General features: G+C 43.3%; 1 protein-coding gene across 1 annotated transcript in view; it reads left to right on the top strand.

Moving 5' to 3' along the window:
• Positions 1-27,330, top strand: part of LOC121539250 (ryanodine receptor 3) — a 144,213-nt gene that overhangs the window by 35,832 nt on the left and 81,051 nt on the right. Inside the window, exons 2-6 of the mRNA XM_041847602.2 lie at positions 9,512-9,631; positions 18,613-18,717; positions 25,151-25,225; positions 25,448-25,526; positions 26,144-26,256. Of these exons, the coding sequence (XP_041703536.2) occupies positions 9,512-9,631; positions 18,613-18,717; positions 25,151-25,225; positions 25,448-25,526; positions 26,144-26,256 (492 nt within the window). The remainder of the gene's footprint in view (positions 1-9,511; positions 9,632-18,612; positions 18,718-25,150; positions 25,226-25,447; positions 25,527-26,143; positions 26,257-27,330) is intronic.

Here is a 27,330-nt window from a genome sequence, read left to right as displayed (position 1 = left end):
ACATGGCCCCATTCATTCTTTCCTTTACACGGATCAGTCGTCCTGGTCCCTTTGCAGAAAAACAGCCCCGAAAGCATGATGTTTCCACCCCCATGCTTCACAGTAGGTATGGTGTTCTTTGGATGCAACTCAGCATTCTTTGTCCTCCAAACACGACGAGTTGAGTTTTTACCAAAAGTTCTATTTTGGTTTCATCTGACCATATGACATTCTCCCAATCCCTCTTCTGGATCATCCAAATGCACTCCAGCAAACTTCAGACGGGCCTGGACATGTACTGGCTTAAGCAGGGGATACGTCTGGCACTGCAGGATTTGAGTCCTAGCGGCGTAGTGTGTTACTGATGGTAGGCTTTGTTACTTTGGTCCCAGCTCTCTGCAGGTCATTCACTAGGTCCCCCGTGTGGTTCTGGGATTTTTGCTCACCGTTCTTGTGATCATTTTGACCCCCACGGGTGAGATCTTGCGTGGAGCCCCAGATCGAGGGAGATTATCAGTGGTCTTGTATGTCTTCCATTTCCTAATAATTGCTCCCACAGTTGATTTCTTCAAACCAAGCTGCTTACCTATTGCAGATTCAGTCTTCCCCAGCCTGGTGCAGGTCTACAATTTTGTTTCTGGTGTCCTTTGACAGCTCTTTGGTCTTGGCCATAGTGGAGTTTGGAATGTGACTGTTTGAGGTTGTGGACAGGTGTCTTTTATACTGATAACAAGTTCAAACAGGTGCCATTAATACAGGTAACAGTGGAGGACAGAGGAGCCTCTTAAAGAAGAAGTTACAGGTCTGTGAGAGCCAGAAATCTTGCTTGTTTGTAGGTGACCAAATACTTATTTTCCACCATAATTTGCAAATAAATTCATAAAAAATCCTACAATGTGATTTTCTGGATTATTTTTTCTCAATTTGTCTGTCATAGTTGACGTGTACCTATGATGAAAATTACAGGCCTCTCTCATCTTTTTAAGTGGGAGAACTTGCACAATTGGTGGCTGACTAAATACTTTTTTCCCCCACTGTAAGTGCATCTATGACGTCGTCCCCACAGTGACCGTACGTACATACCCCAACCAGAAGCCATGGATTACAGGCAACATCCACACTGAGCTAAAGGGTAGGGCTGCCGCTTTCAAGGAGCGGGACTCTAACCCGGACGCTTACAAGTAATCACGCTATGCCCTCCGATGAACCATCAAACAAGCGTCAATACAGGACTAAGATTGAATCGTACTACACTGGCTCCGACGCTCGTCGGATGTGGCAGGGCTTGCAAACTATTACAGCCTACAAAGGGAAGCACAGCCGCGAGCTGCCGAGTGACATGTTCCTACCAGACGAGCTAAATTACTTCTATGCTCGCTTCGAGGCAAGCAACGCCGAAGCATGCATGAGAGCATCAGGTGTTCCGGATGACTGTGTGATCACACTCTCCGTAGCCGATGTGAGTAAGACCTTTAAACAGGTCAACATTCACAAGGCCGCAGGGCCAGACGGATTACCAGGACGTGTACGCCGAGCATGCACTGACCAACTGGCAAGTGTCTTCACTGACATTTTCAACCTGTCCCTGATTGAGTCTGTAATACCAACATGTTTCAAGCAGACCACCATAGTCCCTGTGCCCAAGAACACTAAGGTAGCCTGCCTAAATGACTACCGAGCACTCACATCTGTAGCAATGAAGTGCTTTGAAAGGCTGGTCATGGCTCACATCAACACCATTATCCCAGAAACCTTAGACCCACTCCAATTTGCATACCGCCCCAACAGATCCATAGATGATGCAATCTCTATTGGACTCCACACTGCCCTTTCCCACCTGGACAAAAGGAACACCTACGTGAGAATGCTATTCACTGACTACAGCTCAGCGTTCAACACCATAGTGCCCTCAAAGCTCATCTCTAAGCTAAGGACCCTGGGTCTAAACCCCTCTCTGCAACTGGATCCTGGACTTCCTGACGGGCCGCCCCCAGGTGGTAAGGGTAGGTAACAACACATCTGCCACACTGATCCTCAACACGGGGGCCTCTCAGGGGTGCATGCTCAGTCTCCTCCTGTACTCCCTGTTCATCCATGACTGCATGGCCAGGCACGACTCCAACACCATCATTAAGTTTGCCGACGACACAACAGTGGTAGACCTGATCACCGACAACGATGAGACAGCCTAAAGGGAGGAGGTCAGATACCTGGCCATGTGGTGCCAGGATAACAACCTCTCCCTCAACATGATCAAGACAAAGGAGATGATTGTGGACTACAGGAAAAAGAGGTCAGAGCACGCCCCCATTCTCATCGACGGGTCTGTAGTGGAGCAGGTTGAGAGCTTCATGTTCCTTGGTGTCCACATCACCAACAAACTATCATGGTCCAAACACACCAAGACAGTCGTGAAGAGGGCACGACAAAGCCTATTTCCCCTCAGGAGACTGAAAAGATTTGGCATGGGTCCTCAGATCCTCAAAAAGTTCTACAGCTGCACCATCGAGAGCATCCTGACTGGTTGCATCACTGCCAGATGGGGCAACTGCTCGGCCTCCGATCTCAAGGCGCTACAGAGGGTAGTGCGTACCAAGCTTCCTGCCATCCAGGACCTCTATACCAGGCGGTGTCAGCGGAAAGCCCTAAAAATTGTCAAAGACTCCAGCCTCCCTAGTCATAGACTTTTCTTTCTGCTACCGCACTGCAAGCGGTACCGGAGTGCCAAGTCTAGGTCCAAAAGGCTTCTTAACAGCTTCTACCCCCAAGCCATAAGAGTCCTAAACAGCTAATCAAATGGCTAACCGGACTATTCACATTGTTGTATTCGGCGAATGTGACAAATACAATTTGATTTGATTTGATTATGACATCTGGCGATGGGAGAGTACCTGCGATCTGAGCTTGGAGGAGGTGATTTGGAAAGGTGTCACCAGTTTATCATATTAACCCCAGTCTGTCACGTCAGACTTGACTGTGCAGTGTCAGTGTTCACAGAACAGGGAGAAAGGGATTTAGTCTGCAGCACATTCAGGGAGATTTGTAATGTGCCTCACTGTTACTGTGCAGAAATCTGATGTCGTTACAGTGCATAGGGCTAAAGTGATTATGGCACATCAGGAAGGAGCTGAGCTGTCATTCACGTACAGTAGTAGTATAAGGCTTTTAGCTCTGCTCAATGTCAAACTGATTATCCAGGGATTTAACAGCATTTAACGTGTCTAGATGCACTCTATTCCCCCTTGGATCTCTCAGGGGAGATGTTCCATCCAAAAAGAGGATTCAGAGAGAGGTACTGTCAGGTCAAAGACAATTATGTCAAGGACAAAGCGTCCTCTAAAGCTGTGCTATTCATAGAAAGTGATAATAGTCATGACGGTACTGGTAGATAGTGATGATTCATGACTTGTCTAGTAGAGTGCTGTAATTAGGGATGACCTTATAAAAAATGCAGATGACATTATACTGTATATCTGCAAGGTAGATCAGCCAGTGTAAATTTACTCGTCCCAAGCTGACTCTCTCCCTCCCAGCTGTAGAGTAAGGGACCTACCTCACAGCCAGGCTCACATCAATTGAGATCCATTCATGAATGATGGATGGTGGTTAGGCTAGCAAAGGGCGGCCCTGCCTGCCTCCCTCCCTCCCTCCCTCCCTCCCTCCCTCCCTCCCTCCCCTCCCTCCCCTCCTCTGTGTTTGCCAGGTGAGACGGGAGGTGAGTGTGTGGGCCTTGCGTAGCGTGTGTGTGATACATAATTCTGCCCTGACAGGAGTGAGAGATGAGGTAGACGGGGAGGAGAGATGGGGGAAGTGTGGGCCCAGACGTGGGGGCCAGACAGAGCCAGGGCCAGCCTTGGCTGTGAGAGGAGGAGAGGAGAGTGAACCGATCTGATTAACGAGGGCCGCTTGGCGTGCTGCTGGCACTCAGACAGACCTGACGGCACAATATGAGAGACAAATCAATAGTGTCCTCGTATGGCCCAAATCACAGCTCCCCCGCCTCAGTGTGGAGACTTTAGAGTGATTGCATGTGCAGTGGTGGCCACTGTGTTGATATGCCATGCAGGTTATTCATGTCGATTAAATTCATAAAAGAGGAAAACAATGTTTTAACTAGATCCTGGCCTGCATGTTTGTATGGTCTGCTTCTGATTTCTGGCAGTGGCATACACCATAGTGCAGTGGTTTACACCATAATGCAGTGGTTTACACCATAGTGCAGTGGTTTACACCATTGTGCAGTGGTTTACACCATAGTGCAGTGGTTAACACCATAGTGGTTTACACCATAGTGCAGTGGTTTACACCATTGTGCAGTGGTTTATACCATAGTGCAGTGGTATACACCATAGTGCAGTGGTATACACCATAGTGCAGTGGTTTACACCATAGTGCAGTGGTTTACACCATAGTGCAGTGGTTTCCACCATAGTGCAGTGGTTTACACCATAGTGCAGTGGTTTACACCATAGTGCAGTGGTTTACACCATTGTGCAGTGGTTTACACCATAATGCAGTGGTTTACACCATAGTGCAGTGGTTTACACCATTGTGCAGTGGTTTATACCATAGTGCAGTGGTTTACACCATAGTGCAGTGGTTTCCACCATAGTGCAGTGGTTTACACCATAATGCAGTGGTTTACACCATAGTGCAGTGGTTTACACCATAGTGCAGTGGTATAGTAAGTTGCAGCAGCATCTACCTCAGCATTCACTGTTCTGTCAGATGTGTTCTATAGTTGAATTGGCCATCATAAATGTCCAAAACCAAAAGACAATTAGTGTCCTCAAGGCTTGAATATGTCATGAAAGGTAAAAGACAGAAAAAGGCATTGTAGACAGTAGTGCCATAACATGCATGGATTTAGAATTTCCTCACTGGCAACATCTGAAGCACACGTGTGCATGAACGACTTGAAATAATGTCTGAAGTAGTGTGTTTTTTAAGACCTCAGGGCCTTTCACATCGGACTTCAGACACACAGTGACACAGGGCTGAATGCTGCTGCTACACCACTGCTCTGCTCTGGAGTGCCGCAGCTGCTGCTCTCTCCTCTCCTTTCCTCTCTCTCTGCAGAATCCCTTCCTTCAGATTCAATATTGTAGAAGTACAATCCCTCATCAGCACATTCTGCCTGCCTGCTACGTTGGGGAAAGAACATTATACATTTCAGCGTTTACGCTGCCAGTGAGTGCTGTGAATGCAATCACAAGGTTTTCAGAAAGAAGGCATTTTATGATATTTATTTTCAGTGAGTGGGCTCCCTCAGTAAGCAGTATACTGTAGGAAAATAACACTATACAGTCTGTGAACACTGAGCGGTGATATAGTTACGGCTGCCGCAATATTATTGTAGTAAAAAATGTACATGCTTACAGCTTTAATAAATCACATCCCTTAAACATTTATGTTATTTATTTCTTGAGCGATTCCCATTTATTAATGTGTATGGAACAAGAACATAGTGTAAAACAGGGGTGAATAATCGTCCTGTTAATTTTTCATAAACTGCTTAGTGATTCTCTAACAGAGACATTCATTAACCAAATGCTGAAGGGTTTTTATATGCTCTTATACTAATATTGATTATATTGTATAACATTCATACAATGAACATTCTGGTTTAAAACATTAGTCATAAACAACCAGAAAGTGAATAAAAAGATACTGAAATACAGCTATACCAAACATACTATATAATGGCAGTTCCAGTGTATAGCTGTAATAACTACTGTATATTGATGACCAGAATGTGGTGAAAAGACAATGAACTGTTATTAGTATTTACACTGTCTCTTTCACGGTCTATGACTAAAACCAAATCCTCCATATCTAATAAGCCCTTACACAAAAACCACATGATTTCACATGTGGAAAATCACATGATTTCACATGACATTTCACATGTGAAATCATGTGGAAACATGTTTTTGGAACACTTCACATGTTTTCACATGTGTAGTTTCATGTTATCACATGTTGCTTCACATGTTGTCACATGTTATCACATTAACTTCACATAAGATCACATGACAACATGTGTTTTTGGAACACTTCACATGTGATTACATACATGTGAATTCATTTGGTTTTTCATCAGATGATATCCTCAGCAAAGTGCACGCCAAGTGTCTCTTGTCTCATGAGGTAGGCCTAATCCAACCCAAAGTAATGCACAGCTGCTGTTCTCTTTCATGATGCTCCTCAGCATACATTTAGCTAGATCATTATGAACTCTCCAATCAATTACTTTAGCCTAATTTGTACTAGTACCTTCAGAAAGTATTCATACCCCTTGACTTATTCCACATTTTATTGTGTTACAGCCTGAATTCAAAATGGATTAAATTGATTTTTTTCCTCACCCATCTACACAATGCATTTGGAAAGTATTCAGACGTCTTCCCCTTTTCCACATTTTGTTACGTTACAGCCTTATTCTAACAACATTTTCACACAATACCCCATAATGAGAAAGTGAATACATGTTTTTAGAAATTTTTGCAAATTTGTTGAAAATAAAATACAGCTTACTACACAACGGACACTTAGTATTACTTTCTTAGCTACAGTATACATATCCTGGCATATTACATCATTTATTCAGCAGCATACAATAAATATTTTTGGACTCACCATTGTTGTGCTTACTTAAACAGGAAGGTCCTTCTTGTGGGAAAACGTTGTCATCAAACTTTGTCATTAAAGTCTGGCATTCTCTGGATAAAGTCATGCTGGATTGACAGCATGGCCAATGTATTTAACCTTTTCTGGCCCATGGTGTGGCGTGTGAATGTTTATCCTTTTAAGCTTTGAAAAGAGACTCTTTCTAACAGATGTTTTAAATCCGTAAACCCAAACTTGGACCACACACCCTCTCCACCGAAGAGCAGGCAGGAGTAGCAAAATAGTGATTGCTTTGCAATGCTCGCAGTTAGCCAGACACTGCACTGATTCCTTCCAAACCACTCATTTTCCGACTTGCTGTCTAATGTTTATGTCCAATGGCCAATGAGCACAGATAAATTGTATCTATAATTAACTTCATATGACATGGATTGAAAAGGATTTGCCAGTAGATTGTCGATGTGATTCATGATGATGACTGCTTGTCTAGCTAGCTAGCTAAGATTTTGAAAGGACAGTATGATGTTGACATGATCAGTCCAATCAAAATTACGGTAGATATAAAGTGATTTTACATCATTTTATCTGTAGCCAATGACCTTTGATTATTTTATTTTTTTACATTGTTTGCAAACTGACATGTGACACAAATGAATGCCAGAATAACATGCAAAACAGGCCAACTTTTAAAAATATTTTTTTAAATAAACAGGTGGGGCTCTTTGTATTCAGGACAAAAAGTATATTGCTTTCCCACGTTTTTAGCAGTATTACTTTAGTGCCTTGTTGCAAACAGGATACATGTTTTGGAATAGTTTTATTTTGTCAATTAGGTTAGTATTGTGGAGTAACTACAATGCTGTTGATCCATCCTCAGTTTTCTCCTATCACAGCCATTCAACTCTGTAACTGTTTTAAAGTCACCATTGGCCTCATGGTGAAATCCCTGAGCGGTTTCCTTCCTCTCCGGAAACTGAGTTAGGAAGGACGCCTCTATCTTTGTAGTGACTGGGTTTATTCATACACCATCCGAAGTGTAATTAATAACTTCACCATGCTCAAAGGGATATTCAATATCAGTTTTTTTGTTTTTTTGGCCACTGACCAACAATCTCAATTTAATCAATTTTAAATTCAGGCTGTAACACACCAAAATGTGGAAAAAGTCAAGAGGTGTGAATGCTTTCTGAAGGCATTTTAAATAGCGTAAATAGCCTAAAGGATGTTCGGCAGACTTAAAGGGATCCTCAATGGATAATTTGTGTTCGATCATCACATTAGCAGAAGACTGCCCGCATCAACAGCCCGAAATAGTGAGCCCACATAGAGAAATGTGTTAGTCATTTTAGTATTGTCCTTTTCTTTAGCATTTGTGTCACCTTGTTCTCCGGTTCTGCATGGTGTGTCAAGGCTTAATTAAGACGTAAATACTAGAAATCACACCCTACCATTTTTCTTTAACATTTTCAAGGTACCTATGTTGCTGCTGGAAAATATGGTACTTGAGAAAAGATGGTGAAGCCTGAATCTTAAACCAGCAGTACATTAAATGTAATATTCCGCAATTATGTCAAATTATTCCGCAATGATGTCATTTATTCACCAACGAACTATCATGGTCCAAACACACCAAGACAGTCGTGAAGAGGGCACGACAAAGCCTATTCCCCCTCAGGAGACTAAAAAGATTTGGCATGGGTCCTCAGATCCTCAAAAAATTCTACAGCTGCACCATCGAGAGCATCCTGACTGGTTGCATCACCGCCTGGTATGGCAACTGCTTGGCCTCTGACCGCAAGGCACTACAGAGGGTAGTGCGTACGGCCCAGTACATCACTGGGGCAAAGCTCCCTGCCATCCAGGACCTCTATACCAGGCGGTGTCAGAGGAAGGCCCTCAAAATTGTCAAAGACTCCAGCCACCCTAGTCATAGACTGTTCTCTCTGCTACCGCACGGCAAGCGGTACCGGAGTGCCAAGTCTAGGTCCAAAATACTTCTCAACAGCTTCTACCCCCAAGCCATAAGACTCCTGAACAGCTAATCATGGCTACCCGGACTATTTGCACTGCCCCCCACCCCATCCTTTTTACGCTGCTGCTACTCTGTTAAGTATTTATGCATAGTCACTTTAACTCTACCCACATGTACATATTACCTCAACTACCTCAACTAGCCGGTGCCCCCGCACATTGACTCTGCAACGGTACCCCCCTGTATATATAGCCTCCCTACTGTCACTTTATTTTACTGTATATATAGCCTCCCTACTGTCACTTTATTTTACTTCTGCTCTTTTTTTCTCAACACTTTTTTTGTTGTTGTTTTATTCTTACTTTTTTTGTTTAAAATAAATGCACTGTTGGTTAAGGGCTGTAAGTAAGCATTTCACTGTAATGTCTGCACCTGTTGTATTCGGCGCATGTGACCAATAAAATTTGATTTGATTTGATTTGATTTGATTTGATTTATTCATTTTTTCTACCCATCCAGTGTCTGGGTAGATGAATCCCCTGTTTCCAGAACACACTCTTAGAAAAAAGGGTTCCAAAAGGGTTCTGCGGCTGTCCTCATAGGATAACCCTTTTTGGTTCCAGGTAGAACCCTATTTGGTTCCATGTAGAACTATTTTGGGTTCTATGTAGAACCATCTGTGTAAAGGGTTCTACATGGAACCCAAAAGTGTTCTACCTGGAACCAAAATAGGTTCTTCAAAGGGTTCTACTATGGGGACTGCCAAAGAAGCCTTTTTGGTTCTAGATAGCACCTTTTCTTCTAAGAGTGTAGAGTCACAGTGAAGAATCTCCCCCTCTTAAAAGGTGGTTGATGGGCTCCTGTTGAGGGTAGTGTTTTTTTTTCTGTCCATCTCCTCTCACTCTTAAAACCTCGATTTTGTCTTGACAGGATGATGAAGTGGTGCTCCAGTGTGTCGCCTGCATCCACAAGGAGAATCGCAAGTTCTGCCTGACCGCAGAGGGGCTCGGCAATCGACTGTGCTACCTGGAACCCACATCAGAGGCAAAGGTAGGCACATAGAAATGTCATACTGTGGAGAGGAGTAGGGATGTCACGTTATTCGCTGTTTGTTTCTCTCAAACTGAAAGCTTATGCAAGAAAACATGAGACAGCATTTCAGCGTGGCTCTAACTCTAAGATATAATAAAGTATTTCCTATCGGAACTAACATCTTGAATGTAGAATCATCGCCCTTATCTTTTCAGAGTGCCTGATTCTCCTACAGTTGAGTGTAGATGATAATGTTGTGAGAAAGGGTGCATTTGAGTCTGAGATGAGGTCTTCCAAGGTGTTCTCTATAGAGCCCAGTGAGTGGGATGAGAGAATGACAGGACTCAGCGCAGCTTCATGTTAACCACATGTTCACTGAGTTCAGAAGTCCATATACACGTAACCTGGGTCTTCACGTAACCAGAGTGTACACGTAATCAGGGTCTACACACGTAACCAGGGTCTTCAAGTAACCAGGGTCTTCAAGTAACCAGGGTCTTCACGTAACCAGAGTGTACACGTAACCAGGATCTAAACAGGTTACCAGGGTCTTTACGTAACCAGGGTCTTAACGTAATCAGGGTCTACACAATGCTGATTGTCTCCAAAAATGTTATTGAAACAGGAACCAATCACAGTCACCCGATTATACGTGATGCAACAATTATTATATATATTTTTCCTGATTATACATCTCAGCAGGCCTCCAGTTTTATGATAATGCTCAATTTGGAGAAATTAGACCATGCGGTTTTTCTTGATTAGTTCATAAACAAACTGTGGTTGTTTGCTATAATTGCTCAATGTTATAATACAGCCTGGTGCTTTGTCAGTGCTAATGCATTTGTGGTTTGTGCAACTAAGTGCAAAATCACTGCAAGTATTATATGGATGGATTGAGCAAGGCTTAATTGTTCTAAAAACAAAATCAGCATTTTTCACATGTGATGTCAGTCTCTCCTAAATTAGTTACAACACGTGACAATTCTTACTATTTCAAAGCCTATTGGTTTCATTTGTCAATTTCGCTTGCTTGTAGTTTTGGAATATACTTGGGAAAAAAGCACCACCCAGTTCTATAGAAAGCATAGCAATATTGCACTTTAAAGCATTGCAGCTGTCCAAGTGACAATATTTCACAGTGAAGCCAGTTGTTGTCACCCTCATCAGCGCTTCCAATTTCCCATCCCTCTGTCACTGTAACCTGGCATGATTTTTCAGTATTGATTGTTCTTTTGATCAGAATCCATTAAAGGTAGACTCAGCAAAATGACGTTGCCACGAGCAGCAGCAGAGATATTGAGAGAAGCGAGATGCAACACTTCGCTCTGACACGGTCACACACAGTATCTGCGCATGCGGGTTCACTTCACTCTATGTACAGCGTGGTAGCCACGGGACCAAAACAGCGGAGAAGTTGGGCCTTGCGCTTCAAAGCGTTTAGTTGTTGCGGAAATTGACCCACTATGCTGTTTACTTTCTGAATCTATGTCCTATCACTGTGTCTACCTTTAACATTGTCTCCGATTAATTTCAGCGTGGCTGGGAAGCCAGTTACATTGATGCAGAGACAGAGACACAGACACCGAGAACATAAGAGAGAGAGAAAGAATGTGGAGTGATAGTGATTTATGCATGCACTGCTTAGCAAAAAAGTTTTGGGACACTGTAAAGTCCATGGAAAATAAGAGCACCTCCTCCCAACTGCCCACTGCACTGAGGCTAGGAAACACTGTCACCACCGATATATCTACAATAATCGAGAATTTCAACAAGCATTTTGCTACAGCTGGCCATGCTTTCCACCTGGCTACCACTACCCCGGCCACCAGCTCTGCACCCTCCGCTGCAACTTGCCCATGCCCCCCCCCCCCGTTTCTCCTTCACACAAATTCAGACAGCTGATGTTCTGAAAGAGCTAAAAAATCTGGACCCCTAAAAATCAGCTGGGCTAGACAATCTGGACCCTTTCTTTCTAAAATTAGCCGCCGAAATTGTCACAACCCCTATTACTAGCCTGTTCAACCTCTCTTTCGTAACGTCTGAGATCCACAGAGATTGGAAAGCTGCCGCGGTCATCCTCCTCTTCAAAGGGGGTGACACTCTAGATCCTAACTGTTATAGACCTATATCCATCCTGCCCTGCCTTTCGAAAGTATTTGAAAGCCAAGTTAACAAACAGATCACCGACCATTTCGAATCCCACCGTACCTTCTCCGCTATGCAATCCGGTTTCCGAGCTAGTCATGGGTGCACCACAGTCACGCTCAAGGTCCTAAACGATATTATAAACGCAATCGATAAAAGACAGTACTGCGCAGCCGTCTTCATCGACCTGGCCAAGGCTTTCGACTCTGTCAACCACCGCATTCTTATTGGCAGACTAAATAGCCTTGGTTTCTCTAATGACTGCCTCGCCTGGTTCACCAACTACTTCTCAGATACAGTTCAATGTGTCAAATCGGAGGGCCTGTTGTCTGGACCTCTGGCCGTCTCTATGGGCGTGCCACAGGGTTCAATTCTCGGGCAGACTCTATTCTCTGTGTATATCAATGATGTCGCTCTTGCTGCTGGTGACGCTCGGATCCACCTCTATGCGGACGACACCATTTTGTATACATCTGGCCCTTCATTGGACACTGTGTTAACAAACCTCCAAACGAGCTTCAATGCCATACAACACTCCTTCCGTAGCCTCCAACTGCTCTTAAACACTAGTAAAACTAAATGCATGCTCTTCAATCGAACGCTGCTTGCACCCGCCCACCCGACTAGAATCACTACTCTCGACGGGTCTGACCTAGAGTATGTGGACAATTACAAATACCTAGGTGTCTGGTTAGACTGTAAACTCTCCTTCCAGACTCACATTAAGCATCTCCAATCAAAAGTTAAATCTAGAATCGGCTTCCTATTTCGCAACAAAGCCTCCTTCACTCATGCTGCCAAACATGCCCTCGTAAAACTGACTATCCTACCGATCCTTGACTTCGGCGATGTCATTTACAAAATAGCCTCCAACACCCTACTCAGCAAATTGGATGTAGTCTATCACAGTGCCATCCGTTTTGTCACCAAAGCCTCATGTACTACCCACCATTGTGACCTGTACGCTCTTGTTGGCTGGCCCTCACTACATATTCGTCGCCAAACCCACTGGCTCCAGGTCATCTATAAATCACTGCTAGGCAAATCCCTGTCTTATCTTAGCTCACTGGTCACCATAGCAACTCCCACCTGTAGTCTGCGCTCCAGCAGGTATATCTCACTGGTCATCCCCAAAGCCAACACCTCTTTTGGCCGCCATTCCTTCCAGTTCTCTGCTGCCAATGACTGGAACGAACTGCAAAAATCTCTGAAGCTGGAGACTCTTATCTCCCTCACTAACTTTAAGCGTCAGTTGTCAGAGCACCTTACCAATCACTGCACCTGTACACAGCCTTTCTGAAATTAGCCCACCCAACTACCTCATCCCCATATTGTTATTTATTTTGCTAATTTTCACCCCAGTATCTCTATTTGCACATAATCTTTTGCACATCTATCATTCCAGTATTATACGAAATTGTAACTATTTTGCACTATGGCCTATTTATTGCCTTACCTCCATAACTTACTACATTGGCACACACTGTATATATATTTTCTGTTGTATTTTTGACTTTATGTTTTGTTTACCCCATATGTAACTCTGTGTTGTTGTTTTTATCGCACTGCTTTGCTTTATCTTGGCCAGGTCACAGTTGTAAATGACAACTTGTTCTCAACTGGCTTACCTGGTTAAATAAAGGTGAAATAAAATAAAATAAAAAATTAGCTACAATATTCCCCCTCTTCACCCCCACCCCACAGCACTCACCTAGGGATGGAAGGAGAGGCAGTAGGAGGGTCTGGATGCTTCCATCCCAGATCAGATGGTAATTACACTAGACAGTTGTAATGGATGCGCTCCCTGTCTGCCACTTTTTCTTAATTGCTTGGTGTATGAAATGTCATCATCCCCCAGGGACAGGACCAGAGATAGGGAAGGGGAAAGAACGACTCAACTAACTACCACAACACTTTTAGAAGAAAGGGTCCAAAAGGGTTCTTTGCGGAGGGATAGGGTTTTACCAAGAACCGTTTTGAACAGAAGAACCGTTTTTTTGGAAGACAAGGGTTCTTTGTAAGGCAAAGGGTTCTACCTAGAACCTTTAACATCCTAAGAACGGTTCTTTGATGATTCTTTGGAAGGCAAGCAGGATTATTTGGAAGGCATGAAGGGTTCTACATAAGACCAATATATAATATTTCCCAGCATGCACTATTACAGGGAGAATTTCAGAATTGTTTGTTTTTACTGTAATATCTGTGTTTTTGCATGTACATTGATTGGTTGATTATTCTTTAATCTACACAAAGATAAATAACAGACAGATTTTTTAACTAATCCAATCTGTTAGTAATTGCATTTATTGCATCCGTTACTGAGATAGTTGTTCCAGTTTAGATGATTGAGGTAGTCTCACTATTCAATATTCCCTACCCTGGCATTCATTCTGAATGCAGGTTGCGGGTGATTAACAATTCTACTTGTTGGATAACCTAACTCTGGCTGGATTCCAATAGGAATTACACATCACTTTGCAAGCCAGCATAATGTGACTTGCAGGCCTGATGTGGCCTGTAAACTAGGAGATTCCTAACACCACTGTGTTAGGGTGTAACTAGGCCCTTGAAGAAAGGCCTTTTGATATATGTAATGTATTGTCATAAATAATAAAAAGTTAAAGGCAAATTTGGCTGGGTTCTAGGAAGAACCCTCCAACAATAAAATGGTTCTTGGTATAACCTTTCATAGAGGGTTCTAGGCAGAACCCTTCATAGAGGGTTCTAGGTATAAACATACAGAGGGGGTTCTTTGAAGAACCCTACATAGAGGGTTCCCTTATGGGGACAAACCGAAGAATCCTGTATGGTTCTACTTAGCACCTTTTTTTCTAAGAGTGTACAACCACAATCTAAGAGCAGAATGAGAGGATTGCCTTTGATGTCCCCTCCCTTGTGATCAGTCAGATCGGCTTGTGGAGTGTAGGGACCCACTGTAAAAAATATATATACAGTACCAGTAAAAAGTTTGGACACACCTACTCATTCAAGGGTTTTTCTTTATTTGTACTATTTTCTATGTTGTAGAATAATAGTGAAGACATCAAAACTATGAAATAACACATGTGGAATCATGTAGTAACCAAAAAAGTGTTAAACAAATCCAAATATATTTTATATTTGAGATTCTTCAAATAGACACCCTTTGCCTTTATGACAGCTTTGCACACTCTTGGCATTCTCTCAACCAGCTTCACCTTGAATGCTTTTCCAACAGTCTTGAAGGAGTTCCCACATATGCTGAGCACTTGTTGGCTGCTTTTCCTTCACTCTGCCGTCCGACTCATCCCAAACCAGCTCAATTGGGTTGAGGTTGGGGGATTGTGGAGGCCAGGTCATCTGATGCAGCACTCCATCACTCCCTTTCTTGGTAAAATAGCCTTTACACAGCCTGGAGGTGTGTTGGGTCATTGTCCTGTTGAAAAACAAATGATAGACCCACTAAGCCCAAACCAGATGGGATGGCGTATTGCTGCAGAATGCTGTGGTAGCCATGCTGGTTAAGTGTGAATTCTAAATAAATCACAGACAGTGTCACCAGCAATGCACCCCCACACCATAACACCTCCTCCTCCATGCTTTACGGTGGGAACTACACATGCGGAGATCATCCGTTCACCCACACCGCATCTCACAAAGACACGGCGGTTGGAACCAAAAATCTCAAATTTTGACAAATTTCCACCGGTCTAATGTCCATTGCTCGTGTTTCTTGGCCCAAGCAGGTCTCTTCTTCTTATTGGTGTCATTTAGTAGTGGTTTCTTTGCAGCAATTCGACCATGAAGGCCTGATTCACACAGTCCCCTCTGAACAGTTGATGTTGAGATGTGTCTGTGACTTGAACTCTGTGAAGCATTTATTTGGGCTTCAATTTCTGAGGCTGGTAACTCTAATGAACTTATCCTCTGCAGCAGAGGTAACTCTGGGTCTTCCATTCCTGTGGCGGTCCTCATGAGAGCCAGTTTCATCATAGCGCTTGATGGTTTCAAAGTAGTTGAAATGTTCCATATTGACTGACCTTCATGTCTTAACGTAATGATGGACTGTCGTTTCTTTTTGCTTATTTGAGCTATTCTTGCCATAATATGGACTTGGTCTTTTATCAAATAGGGCTATCTTCTGTATACCTCCCCTACCTTTTCACAACACAACTGATTGGCTCAAACGCATTAAGAAGGAAAGAAATTCCACAAATTAACTTTTAAGAAGGCACACCTGTTAATTGAAATGCATTCCAGGTGACTATCTCATGAAGCTGGTTGACAGAATGCCAAGAGTGTGCAAAGCTGTCATCAAGCCAAAGGGTGGCTATTATAAAATATATTTGGATTTGTTTAACACTTCTTTGGTTACTACATGATTCCATATATGTTATTTCATAGTTTTGATGTCTTCACTATTATTCTACAATGTACAAAATTGTAAAAATAAAGAAAAACCCTTGAATGAGTTGGTGTGTCCAAACTTTTGACTGGTAGTGTATGTTGATTCAGCGTACAATTGTAAGGCAACCAGCTGCAATAGGATTGTGAGTTTGCTATAAAATAATAATAACACACAAATTTTTGTTGAGCAAACTCACAATCCCATTGCAGCTGGTTGCCTTACAATTGTACGTTGAATCAACATATTTTTTCTTTTTTTTACAGTGCAGGGAGACAGACACAAGGCAAGAAGGATGTTGATTTAAATGATGCATGTTTAAATGTGACATCAATCAGCTAATGAAGAAGCAGTTGATGTTGATTTATGGCTAGCTGCTCTTCCCTGTCAGCTATCGTATGGTAGGATCACCAGAAAGCTGAAGCACCCATCATAGAATCAACAATGTACAGCTACTGTAAGGTAAATGTTTACCTAATGCGATGGCCAATTATCTGTTAGATAAGATGTTGATATAGCCAACTACTTCTAGGTTTCTGAACTAATGCACAGTATGTACTCTGCCATTATGGTGAACATGAAGGAGCTACATTGAGAGGTCATCTCTTGGGGTAATCAAAGTGAAAGTGGTATGTAACCCTTTGGACCTCCTCCCTAGAGAAGATGGGATATGTGATCCATTGGTCTAACTGCTCCCCTCCCACAGCATGAGCCATAAACCAAAGAGCCGTGTGTAGGCAAGCAGCCCTAAAGCTGTCTTCATGATATGCCCTCTCAGATTGAGGACACACAGACCTACGCCCCCAGCGCCCCAACACAGATTCCTCCCTGCTACCCTCTATTGCGTTTCCCTAACAGCATGCCAAGAAAGAGTGGAACAGGAGAGGAAATCAAATCTAATCAAATAAAAACAACTGGCACAGAGTCCTCTAGTAGGGTGCGGATCAAATGGATGCAGGGCTTTTACAGTGTTTGTGCTGCTGTGGCTGTAACTCAAGGTTGTGTGAGTGGATGGGTGCATGTGTGCGCATAGTGTATGTGTGTGTTTTGACTAAAGACAGTGAAAACAATTCTCAAAATGCCCTTAGTAATGATAGGTCATTAAGGTCATTAAGTCAGAGTACATTACTGTAAGCCACTTTGACATCATTTTGACATCTCTGAAGCTGTTCCTTGAGGCTGTCTTAAGAGAGACACTGGCTTCCGATACATTGGCATGTGTCACTACAAATCACATAATGTCTGTTTTACTGGTGTAACTCCACTGTCCTGCCACTGGTGGTCAAGCTCTCTGGATCTATACTCCACCATGATTTAAATGTGCATAATTAAAATGTCTAGAGAATGGATAGCTGCATCGATACAGCTTTAGATTATTTCACATATTAACTTAGCAGATAGGCTCACAGCAGAGTAGAAATAGGTTGGCTGAAGTTCCGATTTAAAGTTAGATTTACCTGTAACAAGGTGAACCAATTTAGCCAAGTTTGACATGTTGCTACTTATAAAGGAGGACAGTGTGTGTTTACTGTGTGTCATCTATCTTGTAGCGTTGCAGGTCCCTAAGTATCTCCCTCTCTGCCAGACTGCTGCCCTGTATGAAGAAGGGATGGGTGCTCCACTCTCGTGGTCTCACAGATTCATGCTCTCTTTCCAAGTCCAGCCAAGATTTTACGTTTTAGTAATTTAGCAGACGCTCTTACCCAGAGCGACTTACAGTAGTGAGTGCCTACATTATCATATTTATTTCGTATTGGTCCCCCGTAGGAATCGAACCCACAACCCTGGCGTTGCAAGCACCATGTTCTACAAGATCCACATACACCGATACTATAGGCATTTGCTGTAATAATATAGAATTACGAATTTGGGCCCCCAGTCAGTTCATAAGTATTCGTTTTATCAGTAACTGAAGCTTTCCATGGTAGAATTAGTCAAGGATAAACTTTACCATTCATAACATTTGTTCAAAAGTTGCATCTTGTAGAGCAGGTGGGCTGACTCAAGTTACACAGACATTCACAACTGTTTTAGGAGACACAATAGAGATAAATGACTGTAGGCTTTTCCCTATCAAATAAGATTGATTTAATGTTTTCAAAGACATCTGTGTTATTGTGTTTCTTTCACTCTGCAGTGCTGAGGGAATGTGGAACAGTCATCTAAAATGGTTTTCAAATGCAATCAACCTCCGGCATTTGTGATTGATGGTTGTTATGATTATTAGTCATGGATGTAATGGACAAAATGTGCTGAGTCGAGAACAACACACTCAGTCACAATCTGTGACTAACCAATCTGAGGACCAGGCATCTCTAGTGACCAATCAAAAACCTTTTCTGGGTTTCTATTTAATCTACATTTTATATTGAGCCTTTTCAACATGGTTTGAAATCCTCACTTGTAATTGCCAATTCTCTGCTGCATACAACCCTAAACCTGATTTCCCTCCCTCTGTCTCTTCCAGTATGTCCCTCCAGACCTGTGCATCTGTAACTTTGTGCTGGAGCAGTCTCTCTCTGTGCGGGCCCTGCAGGAGATGCTGGCTAAGACTGGCCAGAACAGTGAGGGGGTGAGTACTGTCCCTCTACCACACCATCCATACACACTCCCACCACAGGCAGACGGCAGAGAGAAGAATCATCACAGAGAGCCCTCTGGGAAACTACTGAACATCCCCGTTTCACATATTCCATTTAATTAATTTCAGGATTTCAGGGTCGGAGAAGAAAAAATGTTGTGAAATGTTTTTTTTAATAATGAATGCAGGCACCACTTTTTTATGTTCAAACATTTGTATGCTCTTTGAGTGGGATTAATGAGAGGAATTGGCCTATTACAGTGGCCTGGGGACCTGGGTGCTGGGAGGTTGAGCCCTCCATGAATAGTATTGTGGATGAAAGTCGTCAGAAGGAGGAGAACGCTGCCCTCTTATTGCGACAGCTTTACTGAAGTGGTTCTGCCCTGTGCAGCTCAGTTGCCCATTTGATTAACAATGAGGCTGAAAGGAACAATTCTCAAAGCTATAATTTCCACTATAGAGCAGAATTGCACAGTAAGTACTTTTGGTATACTGTATAACACGCACAGAGAACCAAGCCAAAAGTCCAAATGACAGAGCCACACACTTTACATACACACACACCTGAGGCAATGGATGCAATCTCATTGAATGGACCTCCATATGGCCATTGCATAGCAATTTCATCTGTGTGTATAGCTAGTGTATTGGTAGTCAAAGCAGGTCTCAACACCACCTCCCTATCTCCTCTGAACAGCCAGTTACAGTGGGTATCATAAGTATTCACCCCTCTTGGATTTCTTCACATTTTGTTGCGTTACAAAGTGGGATGGAAATATATTTAATTGTGATTTTTTGTCATTGATCTACACAAAATACTCCATAATGTCAAAGTGAAAAGAAAATTCTACACATTTTTACAAATGAATAAACATTTAATATAGTTATTGCATAAGCATTCACCCACTTTGTTTAGGCAACTCTAAATTAGTTCAGGAGTAAAATGTGGCTTACTCTGTGTGAAATGATATGGATTGACATGATTTTTGAATGACTACTCTATTCCTCTGTCCCCCATACATACATATCTATAAGGTCCCTCAGTCGAGTATTGCATTTCAAGCACTGATTTTTTATTTAACCTTTATTTTGACAGGGAAGACATATTGAGACCTAAGTCTCTTTTCCAAATGTGCCTGTGATCTATGGCAAGATTCAACTACAAAGACCAGGGAGCTTTTTAAAAGCCTCATAAAGAAGGGCAGTGATTGGTAGATGGGTATCAATAACAAATCAGACATTGAATCTCTTTAAACATGGTCAAGTTAATAATTATGCTGTGGATGATGTATTAAACCACCCAGACACATCAAATATACAGTGGTCCTTCTGAACTGAGCTGCAGGACAGGAAGGAAATTGCTCAGGGATGTCACCCTGAGGACATTGGTGATTTTAAAACAACTACGGAGTTCAATGGCTGTGATGGGAGAAAACTGAGGATGGATCAACAACATTGTAGTGACTCCACAATAATGACCTAAATGACAGAGTGAAAAGAAGAATACAAGTATACAGAATAAATTTTTTCCATAACATGCATCCTATTACTAAAGTAATACTGCAAATAAACACGGCAAAGGAATATACTTTTGGCCTAAATGCAAACCCTTATGTTTGGGCATATCCAACACAACACATCGCTGAGTAACTGCCTCCTTATTTTCAAGAATGGTGGGGGCTGCATCATGCTATGGGTATGCTTGACATCGGCAAAGACTGAGGAGTTTTTCAGGATAAAAATAAACGAGAAGGAGCTAAGCATAGGCAGAATTATGGAGGAAAACCTGCTTCAGTCTGCTTTACACCAGACAATGGGAGTGGAATTCACCTTTCACCAGAACAATAACCTAAAACACAAGGCCAAATCTACACTGGAGTGCTTACCAAGAATACAGTGAATGTTCCTGAAAAATCTGGGTTTGGTGGATGCCAGGAGAACGCTACCTGCCCCAATGCATAGTTCCAACTTTAAAGTTTGGTGGAGGAGGAATAATGGTCTGGGGTGGTTTTTCATGGTTCGGGCTAGGCCCCTTAGTTCCAGTGAAGGGAAATCTTAACGCTACAGCATACAATGATATTCTAGATGATTCTGTGCTTCCAACTTTGTGGCAACAGTTTGGGGAAGGCCCTTTCCTGTTTCAGCATGACAATACCCCCATGCACAAAGCGAGGTCCATACAGAAATGGTTTGTTGAGATCGTTGTGGAAGAACTTGACTGGCCTGCACAGAGCCCTGACCTCAACCCCATCGAACACCTTTGGGATGAATTGGAACGCCGACTGCGAGCCAGGTCTAATCCCCCAACATCAGTGCCCGACCACACTAATGCTCTTGTGGCATTATGCCCATGATTTTGGAATGAAATGTTTGACGACCAGGTGTCCACATACTTTTGGTAATGTAGTGTATATTTACTCAGGGGGGTGAATACTTATTATTCTTATTATACTTATTAAACAAAGGATGAAATACCTATTTCCTCCTCAGTCATGTGTTTGGGAGATTGTGATTAAAAGGCAGCCCCACAGAAACACAGCATGACCAAGTTGCTCTCTCCATGCTCCTCTTGCAGGGAACATCCTAAACACTGCCTGTCCTAAAATGTAATGTTTCATGTTTCAGAGGAAGGAGGGGGCAGATATGAAAATATGATCATTTCTCATCCATTGTAGTATGACATTGCACTTTTTCCAGGTTGCAGTGGTTTACTGATCTCAGTTCTGCACTTACCTGAAATTAATATGAGGGATTGTTGTAGTTCATTACCAGATGCAGCATGTTGTATTTTAGTACATTATTAATCCAATAGATAAGAGTATATTGTAAGAGTAGCGAGAGCAAGGAAGTGTAATTACTAGATCATTTATCATCGTTCTTTTATTTATTCTAATAGACAGATAATGCGTTTCTGATACATACTGATAATGATCTTATTCGATGCAATCTTCTTTGTTAAATGCAACATTGCAGACATTGCCTTTTGCTTTCATTGATCACCTGTGGCAGATCTCTACTGTTTGCATTGCTATGTTCATCAATTGTGTTCTGTTAATCTCTCTACCTGTTAGCCTCGAGGCAAGGACCGATGGGTATGTTCACCATTCATTCCATTCTCCTCTCCTGTCACCTCTCTAGTGCATTGCTGTTTAGTCATGCTAGCAGCTTGCTCTCCCATTTTCATATGTCTCCTAGGGATACGATAGTCCCTTCAGTGAAAGCAAATAGGTTCCCCACAGAATGCTAGTGTGTTTTATATGCAAACATGAATGTGTATGCTGCTAAAATGACTGGCATTATGGATTTATTTGGTTAAACAAGTGAGTCGATTGTGTCACAGCACTTAGCAACAAGACAAAGACAAATGGAACTAAGTATAGACTTCTCATACAAACTGTCTCGGTCAACAGTTACTGCTCACATTTCTCCTGGCCAAAGAGAACATTCTACACCTCTCCTGAATTAACATCAGATCAATGTCAGTCATAATTCATTCCTTAGGGGATTTAGAGTTATGTTTTTGAAGTCCAGAATCACTGGATATTACCAACAAATGATTACCTGTTCACACATTCTGCACCTAACTAACTTAAGACATACAATAGTGCACTACATTACATGTATTATAAATCCAGAAGTCAGTACACTGACATTTAGAAGGATTAAAAATTATTTATTATATTTGTGAAGTGAAGCAACCCCTAGACAGGTTTCTGTTTCTGCTTTAGCTAACTCGTTGTTGCCTTGCCAAACTTATAATGATATAGTAAGAATTTCCATAATTTGATAGGTGGAGCTTCATACTAATTGAGTTGAGTTCAAAGATAAATGGACTTGTCAAAGCTGCAGCCTAGCAACCACACTGGACTCCCAATGTAGGGGAATGAACTAATCAAGTCCCATTGGTTCCGTCACAGCTGTGTGAACTGGAAAAGCTATTTGGCAAGAGATCATGCAAAGTACAGGCAGACTGGACCTTCATGGGAGCTTAATGTGCCTTTAAAACTTAGTGAGACATTTTCAAGGGAAACTACTGGTTTGCAGTAGCTAAGCTGCTTTCTAGGTGCCACTCTCACCCCTCTTGCATTTACTCTTGTGTAGTAACTTAACATGACCTGCCTAGTTGACTAGTTCAACATAACCAAAGGGAAGGCCATGGGTTAACCAGACTTTATGTCCGATTGTAATCATATACTGTAATCACTGTTTCTCCTTGATGGACTATTTTCCTCCCTCTAAGGAATGATGTGGAGACTGATTCAGATCTGGTCTGGATAAGATTTGTTTTAACACTATGTTACATCTCTGAAAATTCTCTCTTCTCACATGTATCTCTTTTCAATAACCCTTCACTCTCCATTCGTCTATTCCTGCTCTGAAATGTCAATGGAGGAAACACTAATGGTAGTTGAATATGTCATGATTCAGGAATCAAAAGTCTGTCGTTGAGCTGATGAGCTACAATGAGGGTATCAACTCACAGAAGGAAGAACGTATTAATATATTCAGCTGGTCTCAACTGGACTCAACTTCAAAGTGGAATAGGGTCTTATTAAGGGTATTTTGGACTAATATTGTGTTTGTTTGAGGGGTAGCAGTCTCATAGATCTTGTAAACGGTGCTCAAAAAACCATTGTCAGCTATCAAACATCCATTTAGCACCGTTTCAGCTAGTGACCCCAAATTGAGTTTGGTGTGAAGTTGCTCTAACTCATCCAAATAGAGTACTGAATAAACTTGTGATTTGGATCAAAGTTCAAATAATCAGAGTCAGTGATTGACGTTCCCAGGGTAAGGCAGGGTGAGGGTTATATCCTCTGGCGGGGCGACGTGTGTAGTGGTATTTCAGTACCACCTCTCTGTGCCAGTCTGCCGCTGTCCCCCTGGTGGCTGCTGGGTAAACGCAGGGGGGTGACGTGCTGCTAAAGGTCACGCTTCTTCAATTGATGTCAGCATGTCATATCCCGGCAACAGCTGGGGGGGGGGGGTGAACTCGTTTTTCCCCCCGTCTTTGATCAGCCTTTCCCCTTCTGGGCCAGTGGGCCAGGGAAACTACGGACACTAGGGACAGTAGGGACACTAGGGATAGTAGGGACAGTAGGGACACTACAGACACTAGGGGCACTAGGGACACCAGGGACACCAGGGACACTAGGAACACTAGGGACACTAGAAATCAGCTTTTCCCCTTCTGGGCCAGTGGGCCAGGGACACTACGGACACTAAGGACAGTAGGGACACTAGGGATAGTAGGGACAGTAGGGACACTATGGACACCAGGGACACTAGGAACACTAGGGACACTAGAAACAGGGGAATCTGAGCCTGCCAGAGCTTTGGATGGTGTGAGGTTAGGATAAGAAATGTTAAGAGCTGTAGTTTTCTCAGGTTGTGTTGGGGTGAATGCAGCTGGATATGCCTGATGCCTATTAGACTCTCTCTCAGGAAGTAGAAAGCCTGGCATGGTGCTGGTACTGCTGGAGTCTGTATAATCCATGGCAACTGCATTGAACTAGAGGCTATTGTCTTAGCAAATAGCAGCACAGATAGAGGTTGCACGGTTTGTTTGGACTAAGAGACACTGGCATGCAAAATCAAGTATGTTACAAATAAGATCTTGCACAGCACGTCACCATCTGTGAATGACCAACAGGGACTATACACAGTTTACTGTGGATAGGACAAACAGAGACCAACTCACAAACATTTTTTTAACTTACAGCACATTCTCAGTAATGTAACTCTCTCTTATCTTACTGCTCCATAGAGGCTCATAAGAAAGGTGAGTAACACATGGTTGCCTGCAGAACGAAGGGACAGGTTAGCAAGCAGTCACATCACTCTTACCCCTATGCATCTCCTCGAACCACTGTGGAACCAGAGTGAAACCAGAGTGAAATCCGTTTATGTCTTTCCTTCCTAGCTCTCTCTAATGTCACAAACCAGAGCCTTCTTACTGTAACAAAAAGTATCTGTCACCGACTCATTAGAGGCAGAGCGCACTCGCTCGCTCTCTCACCTCCCATTCCCTTCACCTGTAGTCGTGTGATGATGATGATCTGTATTCTGCACCATGGATACAGGAAGCAGGCGTCTCCCCTGAGTGACACATCTGAATGCATGCCTTCAGTGTTGTGTTGTGGACAGCAGGACAGTCGTCCAAGAGGAGAGGACAGGCTGACAGGGGCAGGCTGGGTCAGTCTGTGGCCCCTGCCTTGTGTGAGGTCATCATCATGCGCCAGAAGGTCTTGGTTCTCCCACTATGATACAGATAGATGCAGATAAAGAGAGAGAGAAAGTGAGAGAGTGTGTGTGAGAGAGAGAGAGAGAGAGCGAGAGAAAAGGAGTGAGAGAGAGTGGCCATAGGGGACTTCCTGTCTGACAGTGTATCTTGTGTGTGATGGGTGTTGTGCTGTCTCCACAGGCGGCCCAGGGGGGTGGACACAGGACACTTCTGTATGGACACGCTATCCTCCTGCGGCACTCCTTCAGCGCTATGGTGAGACTACACCGCACACACTCACTCATCCATTACCCAAGGAAAATTGATTGTTTTCTCATTACTCCATGTGTTACTGTTTCATAGATACTACAGTTTATCTGAATATTTGTTGCACATGTCCTAGTGACATTTGTTCCAGTTCTGAATGTTACACCGGAGTTGTGTGCCTCTTTTGATCAGCTCTTTTATGTTGTTTTGATGTCGATCTATCCGTTCCAGTATCTGACCTGTTTAAAGACATCAAGGTCACAGACAGATAAGCTGTCCTTTGATGTGGGACTGCAGGAGGACTCAACAGGTAAAACCTTCCGCTCTATCTGTCTCTACTCTCACTATCACACAGTCACTCTCATAGCTGGGATTCTGATTGGGACTGACTCATGGGATTTCACCTGCCCCAGTGTTAATTTCAGATTCGCCTAAGCACTGCATGAAAAGAGAGATTTGCTGTTCGGATATTATAGAAAATGTACCACCTTTGCAGATATTTTGTGTCTCGTCATTTATTCCGTAGGAGATCTCTGAAAACATTCCAAGCAGACTGAAATAAATATCTTAGATGTGCTCTTTGTCACGATGTCGAGCCTCAGCTCATTTGTCTCATAGAGATGTAAAGGATGGTCCTCCACTTATTGGAAGGCTGGTTGCTATGGTGCTTGCATGTTGATGAGTGTGAGTGGGCATATATTAGTGTTTGTGTGAATACATTTGTGTGTCAAATCTAATTTGTGTCTGTGCTGTGCTCGTGTGTGTGTGCGTGCGTGTGTGTGTGTTGCTTTCACCATTGTAATCTATCCCCAAACAGTAGTGAAAGGTGAGACTGAGTCTCAATCACCTGTGTATGTAGATCATAGAGTTATAATCAACATTATGCAGGCAGGTGTCCCCCACCAGTGTCTCACTGTGCTCCTGCAGGTGAGGCCTGTTGGTGGACCATCCATCCTGCCTCCAAACAGAGGTCAGAGGGTGAGAAGGTGCGCATCGGTGATGACCTCATCCTCGTCAGCGTGTCATCAGAACGATACCTTGTGAGTACACCCTCAGTCTATAATTTATATTATAGGCTATTTAATGTTTCCAGCCCCATTACACAGAACCATCATGCCATTCAATCCAGTAGGATGAGCCATGAATTGTAGATCTCGGACTGAAGGTGTCTCCCTCCCAATCAGCTCCCTCTGTCCAGTAAAGAAGAGGAGAGATAGGGGACAGGAAGCTAAGAAAGAGCAGGGGAAGGCTACACATGGAGAGCAGGGAGGGAGAGAGCAACACTGTCAAACTGAACACCTACTGTACCCTATCTTACTATGTCCCCTATGCCACCTTCCCTACACTGTGCAGCCTGTCAAACCCTGTTCTTCCTCAGGCCCATCTATGACCATCTCCCAGATCCCTCTGTTATTCCCACTGTGTGGGCCTCAGGGCCTTGGCATGCTGATTCTGGAAAACATCTCCAGCATGATGCAGGGAGAATGTAACAATAGCCAGCCCAGAGAAGCTCATGTTTATGGGAATTCAGCAGGGATACGGCAGCCCTCGCTGGGCCAGAGGCCCACTTTCATGTGACTGTTACTGCCACAGCTCCTCTCTGTGCTGTTGTCACCAGCGAGACGCTCCCTCTAACCAGGCCTACAGCACCTTCAGGACCAGGGAGGGAGGTGGCAGGGCTGTAGAGTTACCCTGTGACCCTCTGCTGCAGAAATGTCACATGCACGCACACCCGCATGCACGCCTGAACGCACGCACGCACACACACACACACACACACACACACACACACACACACACACACACACACACACACACACACACACACACACACACACACACACACACACACACACTCACAGCCCTCTAGAAACTGTCCGTCCCGAGTTCACAGTGCTGTTGTTTCTCCAGTGCCAGCCTCTCTCCAAGTTGATGAATGAATCTAAATCTGCTGCAGCAATAGCAGCCTCTCTATCACACCCTCCCATGCATGCATGGACAAATCTCTGAGTTGTAGCCTGGCTCAATGCCTTGAATCAAACTTTGTATTTGACATGGGCCCTGCAGTATAGGCCAACGGTAGTTTATGTCCCGTACTGTAATTATTGATGGTG

The sequence above is a fragment of the Coregonus clupeaformis genome, chromosome 25 (assembly GCF_020615455.1).
Source record: "Coregonus clupeaformis isolate EN_2021a chromosome 25, ASM2061545v1, whole genome shotgun sequence".
Lineage (NCBI taxonomy): Eukaryota > Metazoa > Chordata > Actinopteri > Salmoniformes > Salmonidae > Coregonus > Coregonus clupeaformis.
This window is presented reverse-complemented; position numbering and strand designations above follow the sequence as displayed.